Source organism: Cyanidioschyzon merolae, chromosome 19, assembly GCF_000091205.1.
Source record: "Cyanidioschyzon merolae strain 10D DNA, chromosome 19, complete genome".
Taxonomy (NCBI): domain Eukaryota; phylum Rhodophyta; class Bangiophyceae; order Cyanidiales; family Cyanidiaceae; genus Cyanidioschyzon; species Cyanidioschyzon merolae.
The window spans coordinates 759,681-785,348 of record NC_010145.1 but is presented as its reverse complement, the minus strand read 5'-3'; the positions used below and the strand labels follow the sequence as shown (position 1 = coordinate 785,348).

The following is a 25,668-nucleotide window of genomic DNA, read 5'->3' as shown; positions in this document are numbered from 1 at the left end:
AGGGTTTGTTCACTCTTTCAGAAATAGGGATTATCCAGAATTCCAGTGATCCATGTCTGCATCGCGCATGCGACAGAACGATTCACAACATGCGCATGTACACGTACGTGCTGTTTCTTGGTCGATGTCCTGCTTGATCGCCCTAAACGCCACTTTATCATTAGCGATTGCATCCAGAGTCATTCAACGGAGGTTCTTCGTTGCGTCTGGTCAACTGCTGGTGCGTTATTTGCAATCCGCTGCCGCCGATCGGGTACTGAACCCGCAGACGAAGACGTTGAGTCAGCACGGAAAGCTCCCGGTGCCACGCTTCAGCAGGCTCGTTTCGTTGCCACAGCGACTCGAAGAGGGCGCGTGTCGCTTGATCCCCAATTTGTTCCTCTAGCGCTTCGTCACCGATGTTTCTCGGCGGGAACGCGTCTGCAGTCGCACAAAAGTACAGGATCAAGGCCAACTCGACCTGCGCTCGGAGTGATCGTTGCCGGGAGCTACCGGGCTCGACATGCGACTTTTCAACTGCAGCCTGCAAAGCGCCATGCGATGCATCCAAAGTTGGGTGCTGGTCGGCCTTGAAGATCTCGGCGGACGCAGGTTTCGGGTACTTCGCCATCCAGAGTAGATCCAGCATATTCTTCCAGAGCCATACCCACCGACCATATGCCATCCATTGACCGCGAAAAGCGATCCCATGTCCATCAGCAGTATTCAAAATGCTAAGATATCGTTTCTGAGGTCGGTAAACACGCAATCTGCAGTTGCGTGTCTCTCGGGAGCTTTCCTCTTTCAAGTGTTGTTGGATGAGCTGCACCAAGCGGCAGCGCAAATTCTCCGTCAGAATCGGTGCCTGGCGAACGGCGTACACACCGGCTTTGGGTAAATGCATCTCGGGGTGTTCGCTCCACGCAATGCAGTCACCAGCGGCGAATACATCAGCAGAGCTCAGAGTTTGTAGTGTCGGTTGGACGAGTACAAAACCGTCTGGAGAAACCGCCAAATCCGTCTGCTCTGCTAACCACTTTGGAGCAGCGGCACCCGTTGCCAGAATCAAAACATCGCAGGCTAGACGCTCGAGCGCCGACCCATCTGCAGACCACGACAGAACAAAGCGGGAGTCTCGAGCTTCTGTGACAAGCGCGTCTGTAGCGCTCAGATCATGGACTGGTTGCACCTTACACGGGGAGTTCGGCTCCAAACGAAAGCGCGCGTCAGCCGGGACCTGAACCAAACGGATCCCGCGTTCTCGCGCGAGCTTCCTGACCAGCTGCTGAACTTTGGCCGGAAAAGGCTGCGGTTCCGTCACCAGCCAATATATGCGAAATGCACTTTTTCCAACGACTTGACAACGCCGGTGCAGCGCGAAACATAGCTCCGCACCGGCTGCGCCGCCGCCCATGACAAGGACGCGCTGCGATGCGCTCGCGGACCCTGTCACTTGCCTGCTGGGCACATCTGTTCCCCAAGATGTTTCGAAAAAAGCCTCCAAATCTAGAATAGGTCGCGTGTATTGTACGAATTGAGAAGGTACTTCTTCTAGACCTGCTGGAACGCGGGTGCTGCTCCCTACATCGATCGACAGCACATCGTAGTACAACTGAATACGCTCTGGATAGGGACCAGACGCCACAAGCTCCACCTCGAGACACTTTTCCCGATGACAAATACCAACGACCTGCCCACGAAGGAATAACCAACTCGTAGTATGCGTGAGCTGGAGCAAGTCGATGCGCACGGCTGTCTTCTCGTACTGTCCCGCGATTCTCCCCGGTAACATCCCGGAATAGAGCGCATGCTCCTCTACGGAAATCAGTACACCGATGAAGCCTATCTGCTGTGGACGAAGCGCGCGAACAACGTGACAATGAGCATGCCCTCCGCCGACCAGTACCAGCCTCAGTATCCTTTTGCCGTGCTGGACCTGCAAACAAGAGGCAGCAGCAGCAGCAGCAGCAGCTCCGGGTCGCCGCGAGCGAGCAACCCTCGGACGTCTGCCGACCAGAGGCGTTCTTGGTTTCTCAGAGTGAGCTTTCACAGAGCTCGCTCGCTGTGTGAACCTCTCGCTCGCTCCAGTCGCAACGTTCGTGAACATGGCACCTGCTGGTGCCCGGTGCGTGGCAGCGCCGCAGCCCAGCGACCCGCTGCACCACCGTGAAGCACTGCGTCGTCTCCGTGAACGAAGGGGAACGCCCCAGTCCTCCGCAGACTGTTCGTAAAAAGAAAGATTGTTTGCGTAGTCGATCGACGACAGACGACTTGCGAGTTGTCAGCACAGAGACGGCTTCGGGTTCGAGGGTAAACGCGTCGACGCCAGGGTCCCACCAGGGTACAACGATACGTCGTTCAAGAGTCCAGGTTTTGCTGGTTCGTATCTGCCAGATACTCGCTCGCCTTGACTGATTGTATTGTACTGAACGTTGCAGGGCCACATGACTAGGTGTGTCTGTTTGGGTTCATGTTTACCATGACGTTCATACTGGAGCCTTTGCTACACTCTTCTCTCTTCCCTGGTGAGGCAAAACTTCCCAATCTGTCTCTGGGTGACTAGAGTTCAGCACTCGATACGGTGAGTGCGATTGGCTGTGGGAGCAGAAAGAGCCCCCGGGCTGCTTCTGAACGACTCGAGCCCAGCACGTAAAACGATAAACCCTGGTAGCTGTGGAAGCTGCTGGCTCTTTCGCAAGACTCGGAAAACTCTGGAGCTTTCGTAAAACACCCCGGGGAACGCTTTCACGATCGTTGTCCTGCCGGTATGAGTGCACCGGTGCGTTCCGCAAAACCAAACCTGAGAAGAAACGCGATACAATCACAACTCCCGGTACGTGTTGAGGCTTTCCCACGTGCTCAGAGTTGCAAGTGACACGGTTAACCACAGGGGACGCACGCGCCCCGTTCTCGCGAGTACATCCACACGAGTCAAGCGAGGCGGACGCACCGCACCAAGATCAGGTCCACAACACTGCAGCTCAGCGTCCTTACCAGTTCCTGGTCCGCATTTGGCCACCACAGACTCTGCAGGAGCACCTGCAGAGCGCTGGATCGCTAGCGCTTCGTTGAAATACCGACTCATCGAGCTGCCGGCAAAGTCGAGTGCTCCGGTGCTCGCATCCCTGGGTTGCGCAGCACCGCACGTCAGCGGGGAACTGGTGCGAAAGCCGCACGCGTGTCGAGCACTCGCTAAACAACAACCGGATGCTCCTGCGTTGCACCAAAAGACCATGGTCGTACCGAGTGCAACACTTTGCAGCACACGGGCTTCAGCTCCTGTCTAGGTGGTATCCAGCATATGTTCTGTATCATTCATGGAAACGAGCGGCGCTGTACAGGGTTTACAGTTATATTCGAAGGGCTCCTTCTGCATGCGATGTAGGCATCTACAGCATCAACTCGAGTATCCACTTGGACTAGGGGCTCGTAGCGTGCGCACTTGACGGTACGCCTGACACGATGCCCGACAAGCAGACGTGCAGGTTCAGGGAGCTTGCCGGCCTCCGTTGTTCGTTGAGGGCCTCCTTCCACGTCTTGGACGGGATCGTCGCGTCGTAGCCGTCTGCGTCTCCACCGCTGGTTGCCAAGCGGAGGCGTATGGCGCCTGGTGCAGCGAGCCCTGGATACCGCCCAGTGCATGGGGTGCGCCCCAGCCGCTGTACGTTGGAACAGTCGCTCCGTAGCCCAGCGGTAGAACAGATCCGGATGACATTGCCTGGTTGCTTGTAGTTGTTGTCCTCGTATCCAGAGGCATCCATGGATTTCCGTATCCGTAGTAGGCAGCCAGGATCGCATCCTGACTTGCTGGATATCCTGCAGATCCAGATGCAATGGTTCCGTTCATCGCCGCCGTGTACGAAGGCATGAAACCCGACGGATTATACTGGGGCATCAAGGCGCTTGCAGCCGCGCCAAACGCCGGCATGGCGTGCTGCTGCTGCTGCTGCTGCTGCTGCCACCACTGCATGGACGCAGTCTCCGCACCTGAAGAGCTCGATGCCGATGCCTGCGGAAACGCGCCTGTCGACCAAGGCCACGTCATCGTCGTGCCGTTCTCCGGCACTGGGGGCCAAGCGCTGGACCAGGTACCAGATAGCGCCGCGCGCATACCAGTGTCCACGCTTGGAACATTTGGCGTTTGCGCGCTTTCCGCAAGGCGCTTGCGGCGCCACGTTTCGGCGGCATGTCCCAGAACCCCAAAACGAGCACATTTCCAACCAGCACGGCCCGCGAAAAGCGCTTGCAAGTCAGCATCGCCTAGCACCGACGGCGGTTGTTTGGAACCAGGCAACAGCTGTGGCACGTGAGGTAGATGCTTCGCATTGGTCCAAATGCCTTGGAGAACGGAGCGCTCCTGGTGTTCATCGTTTGCGTCTGGTGTACAGTCACTGGCGCATCGCTGTGCCTCGTGCTGATGCTGATCCCCGACTGGTGTCTCGTTGAGAGGTAGCACCCGTCCAAAGACGCCATTGCCAACGCTGCGGTTCAGTTTGAGTCCGATACGCGACAAAGTGGCATCCGTCCAGACCCGGGCAAGGTGCAGACCAAGTTCCGAGTCTCGATGCGCAAACAGTATCGCCGTACCGAACGCTCTGGTGGGGTCGGCTCGTTCGAGCATTCGCCGCTTGTCGGGGTCGTGCTCACGATCCGCCGCCCTACCGTCCTGGAGAACGCTCTGTATAGCCAGACGGAGACGTTGCTCGTCGACAAAAGGCAGGAGCGCAACCCCTTGCCAGGCGAATCTCTTACCGTTATAATCGATCGCAAAATCTGTCGGGTAATACTCGATAATCGGAGAATGCGGATTGATCATGAGTTCGTAGAGAATCCGCGGAAGGCACTGGGCGCCGCTTGATGCTGGCAAAACTGCCATGAGCTGCTCCAGGGGCGTGAACGGCGCACCGCGCTCAAACACGATATCCTTCTGGTCTACGCAGCATTGGGCGAGATCGCTCGCGAGTGGTGCATAATGATAGGGGTAGAACCAGCCCCATGAGGGACATCCCGCATAGTAATAACGATATACCCACAAGAGTCCTTCGTAATAAGCACGACAGAGACGCTGCAGCGCCTGGGCTCCGGCCTCGGTGTCAAGCGGCGGCCAATGCGGAAATTTGCTCTGATAGTAGCGCTCCCTCCAACCAGGCAAGTGGAATCGGACAGGATCCTCTTCCGTTGGTGGTCGCGTTTGTCGCTGTTTGAGACGCTCGCGCAGGATGTGTTCAAATTGTCGACCTGCAGCGTCGGTGTAATGATCGAGGACCTCGTCGAGAACATCATCCTCATTATCATCATCATCAGTATCGTCCGATTCGGGCGCTTCACCAAAAGTTTCGGGAACGCTGAGCGTCTCGGTGGACGCCTCGGTTACCGACTGATGCCTCTCGGCGGCAGCCGGCAGTGTCGCTGTCTCCAGCGATGCTGCAGTGTTCGCCTCCGCCGCTGCTAACCGACCCGTCGCGAGGCTCGCATCGACACCCTCGCCGCTCTTCTTGCTTGTTTTGCTATGATCTCCGAGTGCGGTGCGAATCGTGTCTGTGGCGTTTGCGTCATCTGGGCACGCCAAGCACTGGTCAGTGCTTGCAGAGGGCGAGAGGGTGCTCGTTTGGCGCGTTCCGTGCCCCAGCGGAGATGCATCCTCCGAGTCCTCTTCGACGATTCGTCGTCGTTTCCCTCGGACACCGTCAGCGCGCTTTCTGTTGCTGTCTCCCGTGCTTTCAGCTGCAGCAGCTGCTGCTGTTCTAGTCCCATCAACACCATCGTCATCGTGATCGTTGTCATCGTCTCGAGCAGATGGTTCAACGGGTGCTGCAACGGACGCGAGCACCTGCTCGCAATGTGCTTGTAGTGCCTGTTCGGCATCCCCGCCAGCAGCAGTGATGCGCGAGGACTCCGCTTCGATCTTGTCGATTTCGTTCGAGACAGCCGCTTCCGATCGATGATGCTCGAGCTGCTTCCAGTCGCGCAAACTAGTTGCCCTGTTCTCTTTAACGTGTTTGCGGGGCAGAGGTACAAGTCCCAGGCCAGGATCGGCCTCTGTTGCAGCTCGTTTCTGATGTTGTTCTGACGCATGTCGCTTCTGTCGATGCGGCGCAGAGACACCTGCGTCGAGTTCGTCTACGTGCACACCAGGAGACGGCGGTGTCTCTGCATCTGCCTTGATGCTCAGGGTAGACGCGGAAACGCTTTCTTTCTTGGCGCTCACTTCCGGAACCGTATGGGTCCGCGCAGCTGCCGTGGAAGCTCCCGACACGACCGCAGCATGCTGTGACACCGGCGTCGGGGGCTCGCCAGCGGCGCGAGCCCGCTCCCGAAAGACGCTGTCCTCTACATGCGCAACATCCCGAAGCAACTCGCGAACTCGATCGAAATGGATGCCACCGTGTCCATCCGTGAGATGACCAATCCGCTGAAACTTATACTTGTATACCTCGAGGAGGAAGTCGATTGCACCCTCACGAATCTCCAACGAAGGTAAATGCGGTAGGAAATCGTTGCCCACGAAGAAGCACAGAAACACGAAGTCGTCGAGAGCGATTTCGACGTCAAGCGGCTCACGAGGTTGCCGCACAGCGTCATGCTGCAGTGCGTCCCGAAACTCGGCTTGCAGGTACTCTCGTAAACGATCGATACGGAAAAAGTCAAAGGGCCGCTCTGGCAATGGAAGACCAGGCCCAGCCGACGTCCCGGTCTTGTGATCAATACGATCGCCCGCTGGCGTCTGTTGTGCGTTCATTGCCTTTACAGCCTGTATAGCCTTGTCGGCCCGCGAGTCAAAGTATATGCGCTCGCGCAGGATGAAGAAATGGGGCTCATGCGTTGCCAACGCAAGCATGATAAGGTCCGCATCCAGTCCGTAGAGCACGTGGCGCGTTTCCGGGTCGTAACCCGGTTGCGCTCGTTGCGTTCGGATGAACTCTGCTATCTTGTGCTCGCCTTCGCCGGGAACACTGGCGTCGCTTAAGATAACGACCAGTGAACGCCAGGCGGGACAAGAGCGAATCCGTTCACGGATGTAGCGCCGGAGCGCAACAGCGAGTCGCTCCATGAACAGCGTTCCAGGTGTGATGACATTGCTATCGAAGGGTTTCTTCGGCTTCGGCGGCACGCGAAGGCCCTGCTCTCGCCAAAGTGCGCGCAGCTTCTCCTCTTCCTCCGTTTTCTCACGGGCTTCCTTGGCGGCCCGAAACCTCCGCGTGCGCTGCTGGTTGATTTTCGCCCGCGGCGCAACGCCGTCAATAGCGATGTAGATGAGACGACGAGGTCGAACTAGCGCAACAATGCGGTCCATATACCGAAAGACGTCCTGAAACATGTCCTCCTCCGTTGCCGGAGGCGGGCGGTCTTCGGGGTGCGTGCACATATGGACAACGCCGTTCAGATCAAAGTACAGGTTCGAGAACTCCTCTCCGTTAGGATTAGGTAGACTGACGTCGACGTGAAGATAATCGTTGTCGTCAAGGTAGTTCCCGTTCTCGAGCGCCGCCTGATCGGTGACGGGGGCCTCCTCAACGGCCGCCTGCAGCGCCCTGGGGTAGCGTGCTACAACCCACCGAAAAAACGAGGCAATGCCCATTGTTTTTGATTGAGCTGCAGCTGGTGTGCGCTGAAAATCTAAGGTTTGTTAGGGAGAGATGATTGAAAGCTTTAATCTGGCCGACTGTTTTACTCTTTCCAGTTACGTCTGCTGGTCATGGAGAGCTTGGCGCAGTTGAGCAGCGCTGAAGGAAAGTCAGCGGAAGTGCGCGCGAACGCGCCACGGCTTGCGTCGCGCCCCAGCGTATCGCGACGATTCTGTGCCTTGGCGACGAAGATGTAACTATATGAACATATATGGATATATCAATTGTTGGATGCGCCTGCGGTCGAACGCTTCCTAAACGCGTCAAATGTCCAACACCCGCGGTCACCGGAGGAGCGCACCAGACCTCTGCATCAACCTACGGGGCGTGAATTGGGCGTTTGTGTCGTCGCTGGCGTCACCACATTCAGGGCGATCATGCTCCAGAGCTATCGTGCGCGGGCGTGAGAATAGTGACCAGCCTCGCTGCGTGCTCCTGATGCTCCTGCGACATGCACTTGCCCAGCGAGCCGAAGAGAACGAGACAGCCCGTCGTCTTCCATCAAAAGCATACTCCAGAAGCATGCGCCGCAGCTATCTGCTCTGCACGGGCCCCGGACTGAGCAGCAGGATTCTGATTCCAGGCGCGCAGTGCCCGCTCCCGTGGCGCCGCACTGAGCGCACAACTGCCGCCAGACTTGGACTACTCCGAGCCGATACCGCGACCGCGACACATCGCTTCCCAGTCATACCAGCGATCTGGTACCGACAGCAACCATGTTTCATGATAATACGTGGGATTCATGGATCGAGCGCTTTGGCCAGCACCGTGCCGCCCATATCGAACACCCACACATACACGCACTCCAGGCTCGGTAGCAGCTGGGACACACGCGAATTGTGCGTGACCTCCGAAGGAAAGTACAGGTCGTGATTTTGACGTTGGCCACTGAAACTTGAACAGATGCTGCGGAATCACGGACGCAATGAATAATCTCGCGATCGAGCACCTCCTCGCTCGCATGAAGGATCCCCACTACTCCCCGACGATCCCATGCTAACCTGCCCGCGAAAATCGCAGCGGGGCGCCAACGCAGATGCGTTGCGCACATCGCATCCTCTCGATGCCCTAACGCATCCGCGCTGCGCGCGTGACGCTCGCACACGCATGCATTCGCGAACACGCATGCATGCGCTGCGGAGATTTTACCGAGATCGTTCAACTGGCGCGGGAGGCGGGCCCAGGCGCGCTGCGCACGTCAGTTGGGGCTGCCTGTGCTGTAGCCCGCGCTGCAACCGCTACATCATACGAGCGGAGCTATGTTCGCCTCTCAACTTACATTCACAAGCGTGACACTCCTACGCTCTGTTAGCGCGACTGGTGGTCTTTCCGGAGGATCTCGGGAGCGTTTGTCGGCAACACGCGTAGATGCGCACCTACGAGGGTGGCAGGCTCCCCTGTGGTCGCTGCCAATGTGCGGCAGCTGCCTGCACCGTTTCGTGACACCAACTCGTTCGCGCCTAGGCTGGGCGCGTGGAACCCAAAGGTTACACAGGGGGCAACACGCGCGGACGGGAGTCCTGTACATGGCAGCACCGCACGAGGAGGCTAGTCGCCCGCCCAACTTCGACGACCCCAAGTGGCTACCCGAATACGACCAGGACTTTCTGGAGGCGCGTGTGCTCACTTTAATCGAAAACGGCGCTTGCTGGCTGCTTGTCCTTCAGCCTTTTCTCACACCCTCCTACATACTGCCCATGTTCATCGGCGACACAGAGGCGCAAGCGATCAAAAACGTTCGCAGTGGTCAGAAGACAGCGCGGCCGGGTACGCATGATCTTGCCAAGAACGCTCTGGAAGCGTGCAATATCCGCGTAGTTCGCGTTGCCGTGACGCATGTTCTGGGCGGCTCTTTCGTTGCGCGGATCTGGCTGCGTGCCGAGGGAGCAGTCAAAGAAGTGAACATCGACAGCCGGCCCTCGGATGCCATCGCGCTTGCGTTACGCTTCAAGGTACCTATCTGGGTTCGGAGACAGGTTTTGTTTTCTTCGGGCTGTCCCATCGAAAAGTATTACGTGGTGCGCCCAGCCAATCCGGAAGGCGGCCGAAGTCTGGGTACCAGCGCACGCAAGTCGCGCAGCCTGTTTGACCCTCGACCGGTCATCGGCCCCGACGATCCGATCCTGAACCCTCCTCAGACAAGCATGTCGAGCAAAACAATCCTTGCTCTCTTCCGGAACAACTCGCCGTTCAAGACCGATGCCGTGCACAAGCTGGAGCGCGAGCTCAAGGAGTGCATCGCGCGGGAGGACTACATGGAAGCGGCACGCATCCGAGACGAGCTCCGGCGACTGTTCCCGTTGGACGCGATGCGCGACGCCATTCGCAAGGCGATCGAGGAGCAGCGATTTGATGATGCAGCGCGCATCCGTGATCAAATCATCACTTGGAAACTGGAGAATGATCCGAACCTCCCAGCTACCTCCGAGTGGAAACCAGATCTGGATTTGTCATCCCTCGGTGGAACTCGTGACCCGAAGAACATCTCTGACCTGCCATCAAACGACTCGAAAGACTCACAGCAACCTCAGCAGCGACCGGAGAGCGAGGAGGGCCCCAACGATTCGATGTTGTAGATTGTGCTATCATGGACGGAGCGGTGTTTCGAAAGGTGGCGATCACTGGGTTGGAAGCATGATCGACGAACGGGATAGTGACGGATGAACCGATGTTGACGAATGCAGCTTATCCGAAATGAACAGTAAAAATGCGTCCTTTTCGATAAGATATGGATTCTGGCAATGGATGCGCCGCGAGCGGATATGTGCAGCTCGCGCTTCGCGCAACCGCTGGACGCGCAGACGCAACAGCACGCAAACCGTCGCGCTGTCGAGGATCCCGGGTTCGTATCAACGAGTCGAGACCCTGGGAGAAAAACCCACAACCTATCTCGCTTTTGTGGATCGCTGGTTCGTTTCAACGACTCGCGGCCCCGCGACGAACGGTAGGCAGTGCGCGCGCCGAGCCCGCGTGTTTATCCGTATCAGATACAAAATAGGACACTGAACGTCTCGCTCTGTTCCTGCTCTTCGTTCATTTTTCTGCAAGTCTATATGTGTACTGTCTCGCGACTCGAAGAGCATCAATAAGGGCTTACGGATTCATGTTTTGTCTTGGGGTTCATTGGCGTGTTAGCGGAGTGGCTGCTTCGACGCGTTGCCGCCGGGACTCGTTACCTCAACGGAACGTACGTGGTTCGCGACGCCACTGAACAAAGGTTTGTGAAATCACCGATATCACCAGCGAACGCAAACGCACAAGGTTCCAGGCATCGCCTCGCATTACATATAAGATGATCAAATAAGGAATTCTTGAATTTTTCGATCTTTCTGTTTCATGGCAACTCATGGACGAAGAAGTTCGCGTCGCTGGACGCACCTGGAAATACACTCGAGAATGTCTCTTGGCGTCGTGTTCCCAAGCACATGCCGAACGCGCACTGGGCGCTTCACGTCACCTAGTCGATCCCGTTCGAAGCAAAAATTTTCCTCTTTTTATGGTTATCGGACCGAAAAGGAGCTCGATAGCAGCATGGTGCCTTCGGCGGGATATGCTTCCATGGGTAGGTCCGGTCTCTTCGGTTCGCTTGGATACGGGTCTTCGACACCGACTTGAGTCATCGCAGCGATCGCTTCGTGTGAAGCGTAGACAGTTCGACAGTTCTCGACTCGTTCTCCAGCCTAGGGTTTCCTTCCGGTACTTGATTCACCATGGACAACATCGCGTTCTACAAAGCTCGTATCGAGCGGAGCGCCATGCGCTTGCGAATGCCGATGACAGAGAACGCGCGGATCAGCGCACAGAGAGGAAGCCCATGGTCATGGGGCGTAGCTACGGATGTGGAAATGGAGCACGGCATCGAAGGGATACTTCTGTACCCATTTATGGCTTGTACCGAACGATGAAGCAGGTGTTCACATTCCGCGGAACGGTGCATGGAGGAGAAGAAATGCTGGACATTTGGGAACATCTGGCTGGATTCAAAGGCCAGCGCTGCGACAGGCACAACGAGGCTGCATAAAAATCAGATGGACATAGCAAGCGATGCGTCGATTGCAGCCCCCGCTAATGCATCGCATTCGTCGACACTAGCTGGAAGCATTGAAATCGCGACTTTAACGCTGTCATCAACATCCATCGACTGCTGCGAACAAATCCGGGGTGCAAGGAGAGACTTGTGTATTTAAAGTCGGAGATGAGACGGAGGGAGAGAAAGCAGTCATAGAACGTTCCGCAAAGGCTCTTGTTGATGATACTGAGGAAAGACCTAGTTTTTACGACATACGCCCGTGTCGGACGGTCTGTTCAGTTCTAGTTTGACACGGATTAGACGCCACCTGAGCTGCGTTCGATGCGGGCAGTGCGTCTGCACCCCAGACTAGCTAGTAGCCAAAGTCTCGCGCCGCAGTGACGAATTCTATTCGCTAGCTGATATCCGTGTATGCGCATACGGTGCAACTGGATGGTGTATGATCAATCTAAATGGAAACTCTCGATCGAGATCGTCGAGGTACTGCACACTGGGGTGTGTGCACCTCAGAGCAGGCGAACGCTCCCGCAGGGCGCTTCTGAACAACGCTGCGGGGGACACGTCCCGCACAGCGTGCGCCTTTCGCATGGCGTACCTGGTGACACGATGACTCGCAATGCTTCTTTGAGACCTTTCTACCAGCTGCTTGGCCATTTTGATGACACCTCGATCGTACGTGCACAACACCGAGCCTATTGAGATGGAGATTCTCGACGCTGCTCATAGGGATGAACGCGGCGCCTGAGTCACCTGGCGAGCGAACGCGTACCTCGGAGGCAGCCAGGTACCAACGCCAGCCGCAGCTCGAAGTCGTTGCCCATGCAGTTGCGCAATGCTGCGTCTGAGACCGAGTACCCGCAACCCACATGTATACGCCAAAAAGGTTCGCTTGAAGATATGCGCGACAAAGTGCTTGACTCGTTGAAATCGGGCCTTCCGCCCGCTTCAGCAGTCCATGAGCACGACGGCGGCAGCACGCGTACCAGCACCATTTTCGAACAGCGGCCCGTTTTTGTTATGACTGCGAACCGGACTAGAGCGCATCTCCCGATGCTCGCATTCCACGCAGTATCTTCCTGGAGCAGAGGAGTGTCCGCTTTCTTGGATGCCGACACCAATAACATACTTGGTGAACTGTGTTTAGATTCATGGTCCCTACCTCTAAAACTGCAGCACCTCCGACAGTGATTCCTGCTCCGCATCCGCGCGCTACCATCTGCAGCGGATACGCACGTATCCGGGAATACGAAGCCACCCGTACAGCAGCTGCAGCAGCAAATTGCACGTACAGAGCGCCAGTTAACCACAACGTCGATAGCGACGAGCCGCTTCCGCGAGTCGCTTGACCTGTCGATGCGTGTTCGTGACGTGATTGCTGTTGCGTCGCTGGTGACGACGTGGCATTCTGTACTGTCGGCGATCCGGCGGGCTATTCCAAAGCTTCACTTGGAAGCAGCAGCAGGTACAGCGGCCACTGCATCTCGCCCTGAAGGCTGGCTTGCACTTTGTACCCGAGCCTTGAGCTGGTCCAGGATACCCTCCCGTTCGATGAAATTCGTATATACTGTTTTTCCTTCTTGAAAAGCAGGATTGTCCAGAAGCGCCAGATGGAAGGGTACGGTGCTGGGGATGCCCTCAATTTGCATCTCACCGAGCGCTCGCCGAAGCTTCCGAATCACCGCCTCGCGTGTCGGTGCCCAGCAGATAAGCTTGCCCAGCATAGAATCATAATACGGCGGAATATTATACCCCGGATAGATGCAACCGTCCCAACGGACACCATTTCCACCAGGAGCTAGAAAGTTCGTCACGACGCCAGGCATTGGCCGAAAAGCCTGGAGCGCATCCTCGCAGTTGATTCGCGCTTCCATCGCCCAGCCATTGAGGCCAACCTGCTCCTGGCGGAGCGGGAGCGGCTCGCCGCGGGCCACCGCAATCTGCAATGCCACAATATCCAGACCAGTAATCATTTCCGTGACAGGATGCTCAACCTGAATTCGAGTATTCATTTCCATAAAGTAAAACTCACCGGTGCTCGACATGATGTATTCCACGGTGCCCGCGCCGCAGTAGCCGATGGCTTTGGCTGCTTTGCAGGCCGCCTCACCCATTTGCTGACGAATCTCCGGGGTCACAGCAGGTGACGGTGCCTCCTCAAGCAACTTCTGGTTTCGCCGTTGCACAGAGCAATCGCGTTCTCCAAGGTAAATAACATTTCCATGGCTATCTCCAATGACCTGGATTTCAACATGGCGAGGTGATTCAATGAACTTCTCCATATACAGAGCACCGTTGCCAAACGCACCCTTCGCCTCCTGCTCACACGTAACGTAGGCATTCTCCAGCTCAGACTCCGAGCGAACAAGCCGGATCCCGCGACCGCCACCACCGGCGGTCGCCTTGAGCATCACCGGGTAGCCAATCTCTCGTGCGACTCGTCGGGCTTCGGAAACGTCACGGAGTAGACCGTCGGACCCGGGCACTATAGGCACCCCGGCCTGGCGCATGGTCGCTTTGGCGGTGCTCTTATCGCCCATGAGCGCGATCGCCCGAGCGCTCGGTCCGATGAACGTGATCTCGTGCTGTTCGAGAAGGTCTGCGAAGCGTGCGTTTTCGCTCAGAAACCCGAATCCGGGATAGACTGCGTCCGCGCCCGTAACTTCACATGCGGAAATGATCGCCGGAATATTCAAGTACGACTCCCGAGGCGCTGGTGGTCCAATGCAGATTCGCTCGTCGGCCATGCGCACCGCAAGCGAGTCAGTATCGGCTGTGGAGTGCACCTGCACCGTTCGGATGCCCAGCTCTTGACAGGTACGAATCGCTCGAATAGCGATTTCCCCACGGTTCGCAATGAGAACTTTGAAAGGCCGTTCAGCTGTTGCTTCAGTTGCGTTGGAGACGGCGCCAGTACTCGTTTGCGCCCTGAGACAGAGACGTCCCCGTCCGACTTTCAAACCCAGTATCGAAAGCGACTTTTTTCGTTGCCACAGGTTTTTGTTCCCGGCTGTAGCGCAAGCGTGACGCGAAAGCGCATAGCTTCCTCGTGAGCGTCCGGCCCCAAGTGTTGCAATGAATGCGCTCGACTGTTCCATGCCTGGCGATAAGAATGTGCAACGAGTTTGCTCCGGGAGGTCTTAACTCTCGTCCGAGAAACCAAGATTCACGTTTTTTGTATCGGCTTCAAGTTCGTCTTGAGCCAAGTCTCTACCCAAGAACCGTTGCGGACACACCTGGTGCACGAGGTTCCTCTCCAGCCAGCGCTTTGGCTCTCTGTCTCTCTCGCGTTTTTCGAGGAAGCGTCTCGCGGCATTGCCGCGCATGCGCACGCATCGTCGCCGCTGCGTGCGAGCCGCGGTGCTCGACGAAGGCTGCGCGCCGTTCGATCGCGTCGACGCGCTCGTGCATCGATCCATCCGTTCCTGGATGGTTGTGCTTATGGACAGGGTCTCTGACTGACGGGATACGCGTTCCCCTATTTACAGTTTTTTGGATGGTTATGTTTACGGACATAGGCTCGTTCTGACGGAATACGTTTGCTCCTATTCATACATTCTTGGATGGTTATGTTTACGGACGTAGGCTCGTTCTGATGGAATACGCGTTCCCCTATTTACAGTTTTTTGGATGTATATGTTTACGGACAGGGTCTCTCACTACGATATACTACGCGCACTCCTGTGCATCTCTTCGAATTTATCTGTTTCAGTCGGAGGCGCGCGCTCTTTGCATCAAGTAGAACAAGTTGCCTGCTGATACATAAAGGTGCTATGCAAGCCGATCGTTTGGTTATCTGCATCTGCGTGCGAGGTGGTCGTCGGATTTGCCCTGGGAGAGCACGGCTCGACTGGACCAGTCCTGGAATGAAGAGGTGAATGTACGGAACCGGCGCAAAGCCTGTAGGTGGTGCGCGCAGTGTCATGCGCCCCGGGTACTGGATAGCGGAAGCGTCAGCGGCGCTCGAGGGTCTGACCCAGATTAAATCCGTCGGGAGATGGAGTTTCCGGATCGATGACTGAACGGTCTGATCCAAACCGCACCTGGCCGTTTGTGATCCATCCATCGCGGCAAGCAGCCGTTCGGCGAGCGGTCCGCATACACAGCGGCTGCGCTGCACGACGACTTGAGCGCCCCAGGGCGTGTTCCGTTTACGCTGCTGAGACAAGTATGCAAAACAGCAGAGAAACGAGCGCATGAGAACCAGCAAGCTCGCTGCCAGTTCACAGGCCTCGTCTGTACTGAAACCTACACGCTTGATATGAACGCAACTTATGCCTTGAATTTCATAGCGGCACGTCGAAGGGTGTGCGCTTCCTAGTCCAGGTATGTGCCTTGTATCGCGGTACACTCCCGGTATACTTTCCTATTGCACATAGAAAACCTGCCTCAGCAGTCCTGGGAGATGCTGCTAAGCACCAAGCTCGCTCTCCGAGTCTAGACATCGTTGATCGATGCGATCCAGTATGCGCACTAGTACGAGCGCCAGTCCATTGGCTAGCAGTTTTAAACTAGCAGATCTCGTGAATTCATGTCCTTGCTCCCTGCTCCAATGGGAATGCGCCAATCTAGGCCTGGCGATGCTACGGCCAGCGTATGCACCTGTCGAGAAGTCTGAATCAGAATACGCTACGTCTTGTGGTGAGCGCGAGATTTGGCGTCCAGGCCACACTGGATTTCACCCAGCTTTTCCAGTTTCGTTCATTCTACTCAAAAGAAGCGGCACGTAAAGCACTCAAGGCTTTCGTGATGGATCCGCCTTGCGCACCTGAACTCGAACGCGACCGGTTGCATTGCTCCGCTCGGCATCGTTTTCCTCAGAAACCGCGCGATACCCATGCACCGGGAATGTTTTCTCTAGCTGTGCCTCTAGCTCCGCTAGCGAAAGCGCGCGATACACCCCTCGGGCGATGACCGCGCCATCCCGCTGCTGTACAATCATGATGTCGCGAAAACGGTACAGAATTGTACCTTCAAGATTGCGGAACGGTTGCCGGAACAGCTGCATCAGCAGATCCCGCAATCCCTCTGGAGAAAAGTACGCCTGCCGCTGTATACTATCCCAGCGATCAATATGCGATACGATGCGTCCGTGATCGGCACCCCATTCGTACGTGGATGTGCCGGTGAAAGTCACGAGCGGCTGGAAAGGAAAAAACTTCGCGCGCAGAGAGAGCGTCCAGCGTGTGCAGAGCGTGCACGGCTGCGGCATGCTCAGATCATGCAACAGGAGACGCCCGTCTCCGAACACTGGCGACTGGCGAAGGAACTCAATGTTCCGCCGGTACGCCCCGATACCTTCCAGCCGGGTGATCGGGTCTTCGAAGACAATACGCTCGTCGTAGAGAGCCCAGTCTGGCGTGTAACTCGGGTTAAACATTTGAGGGTATTCGCGGCGCACCGCCTCTGCGAGTTCTGCACCCCGTGTCCTCGCTTGGGACGGCAGTTCATTCGCAGCAGCCCGTAGCGCGAGGCGCGGCAGCGCAACTCCCGCAGCTCGCCGACTCCGCCTCGAGTACACGCCCGTCAGCGGCACTTCAGGTACCCTGGTTATGAAGCACAGCTGCAGGCCTCGCGCCAGAAGGCACGTAGACGAAGAGCAGCGAGCGCTCCCGTGACGCACCCAACTGCGGACAGCGTTCGGCAAGCCAGCACCTGAAACAAACGCCGCGTGCGTGCCAGGGCTCCAAGACGGCAACGCGTCTGACCTGAAAGGCACTCGTTTCCCTTTCTTTGAAGGTTCACGCAAAGCTCGCTCTTGTTCAGGGTGCATCAAGCGAACAGCACGTCGACCGGGCAGCAACTGCACCATGAACGCTTCCGAGTTGCTGCGAACGGAACCAGCGGGATCAGCGCACCGCTGACCTCGCCATGGTGTGCGTCGATGATGCTGCCGCTGGGGAGAAAGGATCGGGCATCACAAACGGGTACACTGCGCTGGGGATCATGTGCGGTGCATTCGTCGATGCATTTGTCCAGGTACTGGTAGAGCGAATGAAATCAGCATCATATTCCAGGCCAAGTACGCATGGAAGCACATGGAAATTCACGGTGAAATCAAGAGTGATAAGCGCTCCCCGCGATGCCCATATCAATAGCGCGATCATGTATCCCTTGTCGATGGACTCGTTTCGCCGATCCGTGACGAGAAGCATCCGTCAGTCGTACTACCCATCCGAGACGCGCTGCACCCCAGCGTACCGCGAAAGCGTCTAGCAGAGCAGCCGCTGACCTGGCCGTTTCATCCAGGGAGTTGGGATTATAGTATACATTTAGGGATTTTACTTCCATAAATGGACACCTCTCCACAGGACGCTACGCGCAAGCCGCTGCTGTGCCTGCCGGCTGCGCAGGTCGACGCGTATGCTCATGTTCCCGGCAATCTCCTACTGACGTCGCTTCTTGGGGTGGCAGGGCGCTCCGCTGCGGATCGGGAACGGTCCTCGTGTCCTTTGAATACGAGTAGGACAGCGAAATGGACCTCATCCACAAATCACTAATACCCGCGTCGCGTGCCGTGGCGGTGGCGAGCGGGCGCTTTGCCCCCGAGCTCGTGCACTCGGGAAGCCCAGCGTCCGAGTCCGCGGAAGAGGCAACCGAGCTCGAGCCGCTTGATCTGGTCGTAGCGCACCTGAACCGGCTGGAACTGTACCGAGTCGACGCACGCGGGACACTGACCCTCGTGGCACAGACGGAGGTCGCTGCGCGCATCGGCTCCATCAGTCGTTTCCCGTCTCCAGTCTGGATTTCGGGCCAGAAGCAACCAGTTCGCAAGGACTGGCTCCTAGTCGCTATTGATAGTGGCTTCAGCGGCGGTGCCGTTGCGCGTAGTGCTGGGCAAGTATCCATGATTGCCATGATCGTCGAGTTCAAACCGCTGCTTGCGACCTGGTACGCGCAAGCTGTCTACAGTTTTGCACAGGAGTGTGTCTATGTTCTCCAGGATGACGGCATTCGTGATGCCGCCTTGACCATTGACAAGGCCCTAGAGCATGTCGTCTTGAGGGCGGGCGCAGTCCTCGGTGACGGCATGTGGCGCCGTGGTGGCGGCTACGGCGAGGAGCGGCCCCTGACCTGCGTGGACGCCGTCGAAGCTGCGGTCGACTTTTTGAACGAATCGTCCAGAGAATCGAATTTCCAGTGGAACGACGGGCGCTGTGGTGCACTGGTTGTGCCTGCATGGCGCAAAGCGTACATCCTCGCACCGCCGCTTTGCAGTGGTACGGGCGCTGCCCTAGCCCATTGCGGCATCCGCGACGACGTGGTCAACGAAGGCGCCCTCGATGCCGACCCAACCGCAGGTCGCGACGCGCATACACGAACCTCCTATGGACCAGGAGCAATGCTCTGGACCGAGGATGTCCAAGAAACGCCAGTGAGCGAGCGCATCCTCCCCGGGATACCCGCCGCAGAGACGCGTGGCCGTAAACTGCTCATCACCGAGCGGGATCAAGGCATTCAGGATGCGCATCGAGTCTACTATTACGCGGTCGAGTTGGAGGCGCTTCTTGGTCATGTTCGCATTCTGGACTGCTGCTTCCTAACCGGAACCGCACTGCCGACCATGGTCATGCTCTACGAAGAACGACCGACCTGGGCAGGCCGCGTCGAGGCAGTGAGCAACTCGTGTGCGCTGGCGGCGATTGTGCTACCTCCACTGCCGGCAGGCGCAGCCGGTGAAGAGCCGCTCGTTGCCTGGCGAATCCAAGGCCTTCCATTCGACGCAGAAAAAGTCGTACCACTGCCGTCTGTTGAATGGGATCGTGCAGCAGAGCAGGGTCTGTTGCTAATCGCCGCCAATGTGCTGTTCTGGATCCGTGGCAATGGACAAATCGGTGCCAGTTTAAGCGGAAATCATTTTGGTGATACCTTCATGGAGCTCGATGGTTGCCAGCTCCCGGGCGCCTTGTACGGGGGCACCGACAGCGACATCATCAGCCGCTGCAGGACGTCACAAGTGCTCCATTTCCGAGGTGCATGTATCGCGCCGGTGCGCTTGCACCGTTACGGGCTCTTCCTCGCCGACGGAAACGTCTACCAGCTGGCGCTTCACGCGGATGCAGAATACCCGCTGCGACTCGAAGCGCTTCGTGTTCGCGGAGAGTCGCGGTTAGCGCCAGCTCCCCTGGATGCCAAGCTCCTTAGCCGAGACCTGCTGTTTGTGGCGGCGCATTTAGGCTCCTCTGTACTGTACCGGATGACGCAAGTGCACCCGCATGGACGACGGACCCGAACGTCAGCTGCAGAGAACGGGACACTGCACAAAAACGCGACTACCAAAGAAGCACAATGGGAATTGCAGCAACGGGACACCATCTTTCAACTTGGTCCGATTGTTGATTTGGTGGTGATTCCCCCGCGTTACAGTCCACCAGCGGGTACGCTGCTGGATCCCGGTGAGATCCTGGCTGCAACAGGGCATCAACATCAGAGCTGCCTCGCACGCTGCACCTATCAGGTGCAGACTCGGGAGTGGCAACGCATTCCCTCCGCTGGATGTCGGCGAGTCTGGTCCCTGTACGCGGATCACGACGGCACTGGGATGCATCAAGAAGAGCAGGCGTTCCTTCTGTTGAGTTTGTCCAAGTCCAGTGTGATTCTCGATATCCGTCGTGGCTTCGAACAGGCCGCAGATACACGGGTGCTGCTTCCGTCGCCGACCATAGCGGCCGGGAATCTAGCCCAGAGACGTCTGATCGCTCAAGTGCATCGTACGGGTATCCGCCTGCTGGACGCCAACCTTGACGTCGTCTACGAAGAGGATATGCTCTTGGCCGCCCTTGAGCCGGGGACAGCTGTAAGTGGAGCGAGCGTGGTCGATCCGTATATTGCGGTGTGGTTCACGAATCATCGTCTACAGGTGTGGAGGTTGGAGCATTTTTCAGAGGCGGAGGCCGAACGAACGACTTATCGCTTGAGTCTGGTTTTCAGTAGGGAGCATGTGCTCTGTGCAAGCCTCTACGATGGCGTGCTGTGTCGGGATTTTCAGGCCGCTTGCAGACCACCGAGAAGCACTGGAAACCTGCGGACGTCTGGACGGCCAATGCGTTTGAGGAGACGCGGGGCGTCCGCAGCACCGGGCTCAGCGGCGACTGCAGCAGCAACCCAGTCGAGTCGCGAGACACATCGAGCAGTACCGCCCTCTGCACTGAGTCGAGGTCAACGAGCGCTCGCAGGAGCGGATCTACCCCCTGAACTGGGCGCAGAGGAGACATTTCTATATGGAGCGCTCGCACTGAGCGACGCGGTTTCAGATGCGACTCCCGAGGGAGCCAGCAACGGTACCCCCGAGACGACTGCGCGAGGCTCGCAACCCGAGGAGCCTGTCGTTCCCGCGTTGCACAGCATGCTTGCAGTTGTTTCCGTGGATGGTGCCCTGTATTTGTATGCGCTTGGCAGCGAAAAGAACTTGTTGTTGCTGCGATGCAAGCGTTTCTTTCTGGGCGTCCACCAGGTTTTGGATGATCGATCGCGACAAGCTGCGTCCTTCACAGATGCTGCCTCAGCAGAAGCAGACGCTGAAGCAGAGTCCTCGGCGGCAACGACAACGATAACGACGACTCCGCCGACATCACCCAGGGGTGGTACGACGGGCATGCTCCATCGCATGCCCGGTGAAGCAACGCTCGAGGTGTCTGCACTCGAGAGCGGGACTCGGACCACGACGCCCAGCCAGGGCGCCGGTTTGACTTCTTTGTCGTCGTCGTCGTCGTCGTCTATGCCTCGCAAGCGTACTGCCACAACCGGCGAGGACGCACCGAAAGGCCTCGGCTCTATGCCTGCGAACGGCCGAGAGCTTGGCCCGAGACGCACCCGACAAGGCAAAGTGCTCGACGTTTGTCTAGTCGACATCGGCGAGCGCACATGTCCAGTTCTGGCGGCTGTGCTTGCCTCGGGTGAGGTGGTGCTCTATCGCGGCTACGTTGTGAACCGGGGGATCCTCTGCTTTGCACGCGTCGGTAGCGATGCCTTGAGCACGGTGTTGACTCCGAGTGTCGGTGTCTCCGCGAATGCGCCGCCGATGAGTCTGTCGACGTCAATAGGAACAACCGCACCTGAACGAGACAGCAAAGCAAGCAGTCGACGTTCCGTATCCATTCGTCTGATGCCGTTCCGGCGTATCCAGGGCAAGTCTGGCATCAGCATCATCGGTCAACGGGTTATTCTGGTGCTCGGAGATACCGGATACCCGACCATCCACCCGGTGCGAGGCCCTGGGCTGCTTGCGCTCGCGGATCTGCACCACGAGGGTGTATGTTCGCAAGGTTTTGTGTCGGTGGCGACGGACGGTACCGTCCGTATTGGGCAGTGGCCAGTCCTCGCCCGAGCGCAAGCCGTTGGCAACTTTCTCGTGCAGAAGCACGCCTGGCCGCAGCCCGAATACGTAGAGCGGCTTCTCCACGATCCCTCTACGGACACGATTCTAGCGATCGTGGGACGTATGGTGCCCGCAACCGAAGCAGCTGTCAAGTATTTGCTAGAGGGGAATCGCTATGAGTCAATGCTACGTCATGCACGACGCAAACAACAACAACAACAGGAACAACAGGAACAACAGCAGGAGCCAGGGCTGCAAGAAGCCGAGGAGTCTGCTGTCCGAGTCACGCGCTCATCAGGGATGCAGCCTCCGCAGCCGCTGCTACTGAACGCGGACGCTCGTCGAGTACCAGCGTCTCGCGGTGATACTGCAGGGATACGGGCCCGTGGCGACTCGTCGACGGCGGAGCCCATGGATATGGACGACGTCGCGAATGGTGCATCCGCAATGACCACACCAGGAGGCGTTAACGGTACCGCAGAGACACCTTGGCCGTCAACGACCGCACGTAGCGTCGACGAGTCCGTAGCGGGTGATGTCGCAGATGATCCACCGAAAGCGCTGGCGGCTTTCGAAGAGCAGAAACTTCGCCCATTCGATTCGGGTAGAGAGCGGGATCTGCCGCTGCTGATCGACCAGCATGCGGTCGTATTGCTTGCACGAAACTCTCTGGAGGTGCTGGCGCGTTACGACCTCGAACAGACCGAGGTCGGGCTGGCGATGTGTGCAACCAGAATCCGGCATTTTCAGCGCACCGGCGACGACGAGGCACCACGTTTCACAGAGCGAGACGTGCTCGTGGTTGGGACGTGCTTCCTGCGGGGTGAGGACACCAGCATTCGCGGTCGCCTGCTTGTTTTTGAAATCAGTCGACAAGAGGGCCGCCAGCACCATCAGCACCAGCGAACCCTCTACCAGATGCAGACGCTTGCCGCAACCGAAGTCAAAGGAGCAGTTTCGGCGGTTGCGCCGGTCAAGGGCGGCTTCGTGTGCTGCAGCGCTGGACCGCGTCTCGAAGTCTACAAACTGATCGAGGACGAAATGTCCTGTATATCGTTTTATCCGGGTATTAATTTGTTCTTTTCGCATGTTGGCACGTTGAAACAGTATATTCTCGCTTCGGATATGCGGTATGGTGTTTCGTTTCTCTTCTGGAGGTCTCGCAACGTTTCGCAGAATTTCCTCTGTCGCGATGAGGCGCAACGTGAACTGGTTGCATCGGAATGGTTGATGCACGGTACCAAGGCGAATGTACTCTCAGCGGACATGCTTGGCAACATCATTGAGTTGAGTATTCCGAGTCCAGTGGATCCCGAGTCAGCCGGTGGAACGCGTATGACCTTTGAGGCCGGTTTCCATGTTGGGTCGCGGCCGAACGCGGTGCGTCGGGTACGCATTGATGATCCGAGTGCTGAGACGCCGCCTCCAAACGAGCCGTCGTCACTCTGGAATACGCATGTGATCTTGCTGGGCACCGTTGACGGGATGATTACCATGGTTTCTCCACTGTTACGCGGCGTGGCGAAGAAACTCGAGCTCGCCGCCCAAGATCTCATGCTGGAGCCGGAGCTTCGCAAATGGTGTTTGTACGCCCGTTCCTGGCGAGTGATGCGTTCCTTGACGGTGGCGGCGGGTCTTCGGAAACCGAAGCGCTCTATCCTCGATGGCGATGTGTTGCAGCTGTACGGGTCTCTGGATACACCGCGTCGGAAGGAGATCGCGCGCAGAATCGGCATGCCTCAGGAAGCGCTTTTCGAAGCGATATTCGGTACGATTGATGAGGTATTGCAGGTATTCTAGGACTCGGACGCATGAAAATGGAGCAATGAAGTGTTTGCACTGTTCCAGCTTTTTGTTTATTTTTCAAAGTTTTTTCGATGTAGCGTCTGGTGACCCGAAGTGCAGCTCGAAGGGACCAGGGATGTGGACCTCGTTTCAGGATGCTCGGTTTTGGTTGCGGGGTGTGGCTTTATCGATGCGTTGCCGCTGGGTTTCGTTACTTGACCAGAATCAAGATGATGCGCGACGCCCTCGAACTGGGTTTCGTAAACGATCCAATGTCATGATCCAATGCATACGTACAAGCCTCGACGCTTGCGCTGTCCGTACGTGTGCTGTGCGAGAATCATGGTTGGTTCAGGCTTTCGATCGCTCTGTTTTCAGGCGAGTCGCAGACGGCCCAGCTATTCGCGCAATCGTATGGAGGAGGAAAAGTCTCTACCGTCATGTACTGACGACTTGTTCACAAGTCCATATCGAATGATCAGTGAACATATGAAACGCAAATACTGGATTCCTTCCGAAAGATAAATTCTCCCATGTCAGTGGCCGTCGATGGAACCAGATTTCACAGCAGTATGATACTTGTCGCGGGATATGCTGCCAGACGCTTCCTTCGCTTCTACTTGCCTGGAAAAGGATCGAAGAGAACGGTTTGCGTGATCGCAGCGATCGCTACCAGTAGCGTGTGGATTTCCGCTTCGCACGGTGGATCTGGAGACGAATCGAAAATTATGACTCGTTCTCCAGTTCGGATCTTCCTTTCGGTACTTGTTGCATAATGGACAAGATGAAAATTCACCAATTCTGTGTCGAATCGAATAGCATTCGTGTGTGAAAGCGACGGACAGAATACTCGCCAACGGCTTTGCACAGAAGAAGCCCGTGATCGTAGGGTACAGCACTGGACGCGAACTCGAAGAAGGATATTGAGGAGCGATTTGCGTACCAGCCAAGACATGCGCCGAGCGATAAAGCTAGCGCTCGCGAATCACAGGACGGTGCTCGGAAACAGATGTTTGGCGTTTACCTGCGAATGTTAGGCCACAGCTGCTTGTTACCCATAGATAGAGCGCACCCAAGCTGAATACCAACAAGATGACAATGGCAAGAGCAGTGTAGATCGTAACTACATGCTGTGAACGAAATGCGTCTGCAATAGCGGGAAGCTGCGAAATCGGGACTCGAACGCTGGCTCCAGCATCCATTGACCTCTGATTGCAGAACTTGAAGGAAACCAGAGACTTTCGTATGTAAAGCCAGATACATGAGATGCGCAAAGGAAACAGCGCCAGAAAAACGCCTCCAAAGGCAGATGTCGATGATGCCGGGAACAGCGACTCCAACGATAGCGCATACACCCGAGTTCCGTACATGGAATTCGTTTCCTCTGCATCTGGCATCGGGGTGACGGGCGCATCATCGATACGATGGCAACGCGACGGATGCGAGGAATAGGAATGATTGGTACATAAATGTATTTTTATGTACATAAATGATACGTCACATTGCAACGCGCCTCCGTGCGCTACTGACTGCCACCTCTATCATCGATACGATCGCAAGACGGCGGATGCGAGGAATAGGAATGATTGGTACATAAATGTATTTTTATGTACATAAATGATACGTCACATTGCAACGCGCCTCCGTGCGCTACTGACTGCCACCTCTATCATCGATACGATGGCAACGCGGCGGGTGCGAGGGATAGGAATGATTGGTACATAAATGTATTTTTATGTACATAAATGATACGTCACATGGCAACGCGCCTCCGTGCGCTACTGACTGCCACCTCTATCATCGATACGATCGCAAGACGGCGGTTGCGAGGGATAGGAATAATTGGTCTATAGATGTATGTTTATGTACATAAATGATACGTCACATGGCAACGCGCCTCGGTGCGCCAGCGCCACTAATACGCAACTTTACGG

The 25,668-nt window shown here is 56.8% G+C and overlaps 6 protein-coding genes across 6 annotated transcripts, besides 1 other annotated feature; 2 read left to right on the top strand and 4 right to left on the bottom strand.

Moving 5' to 3' along the window:
• Positions 1 to 160: 160 nt before the first annotated feature.
• Positions 161 to 2,086, bottom strand: CYME_CMS303C (hypothetical protein, conserved; the record flags this gene model as incomplete). The annotated part of the gene is made up of 1 exon (XM_005538872.1): positions 161 to 2,086. One exon carries the CDS (start codon positions 2,084 to 2,086, stop codon positions 161 to 163), a length of 1,926 nt encoding a protein of 641 aa, XP_005538929.1.
• Positions 2,087 to 3,466: 1,380 nt separating this feature from the next.
• Positions 3,467 to 7,558, bottom strand: CYME_CMS302C (5'->3' exoribonuclease; the record flags this gene model as incomplete). The annotated part of the gene is made up of 1 exon (XM_005538871.1): positions 3,467 to 7,558. One exon carries the CDS (start codon positions 7,556 to 7,558, stop codon positions 3,467 to 3,469), a length of 4,092 nt encoding a protein of 1,363 aa, XP_005538928.1.
• Positions 7,559 to 8,863: 1,305 nt separating this feature from the next.
• Positions 8,864 to 10,180, top strand: CYME_CMS301C (hypothetical protein, conserved; the record flags this gene model as incomplete). The annotated part of the gene is made up of 1 exon (XM_005538870.1): positions 8,864 to 10,180. One exon carries the CDS (start codon positions 8,864 to 8,866, stop codon positions 10,178 to 10,180), a length of 1,317 nt encoding a protein of 438 aa, XP_005538927.1.
• A 12-nt stretch (positions 10,181 to 10,192) lies between these two features.
• Positions 10,193 to 12,063: a sequence feature (possible transcribed region).
• Positions 12,064 to 13,076: 1,013 nt separating this feature from the next.
• Positions 13,077 to 14,729, bottom strand: CYME_CMS299C (biotin carboxylase, chloroplast precursor; the record flags this gene model as incomplete). The annotated part of the gene is made up of 1 exon (XM_005538869.1): positions 13,077 to 14,729. The coding sequence occupies one exon, from the start codon at positions 14,727 to 14,729 to the stop codon at positions 13,077 to 13,079; it is 1,653 nt and encodes a 550-aa protein (XP_005538926.1).
• A 1,637-nt stretch (positions 14,730 to 16,366) lies between these two features.
• On the bottom strand, positions 16,367 to 17,443 carry CYME_CMS298C (hypothetical protein, conserved; the record flags this gene model as incomplete). Its single annotated transcript, XM_005538868.1, has 1 exon — positions 16,367 to 17,443. One exon carries the CDS (start codon positions 17,441 to 17,443, stop codon positions 16,367 to 16,369), a length of 1,077 nt encoding a protein of 358 aa, XP_005538925.1.
• Positions 17,444 to 18,106: 663 nt separating this feature from the next.
• On the top strand, positions 18,107 to 23,749 carry CYME_CMS297C (similar to cleavage and polyadenylation specificity factor subunit; the record flags this gene model as incomplete). Its single annotated transcript, XM_005538867.1, has 1 exon — positions 18,107 to 23,749. One exon carries the CDS (start codon positions 18,107 to 18,109, stop codon positions 23,747 to 23,749), a length of 5,643 nt encoding a protein of 1,880 aa, XP_005538924.1.
• Positions 23,750 to 25,668: the final 1,919 nt, after the last annotated feature.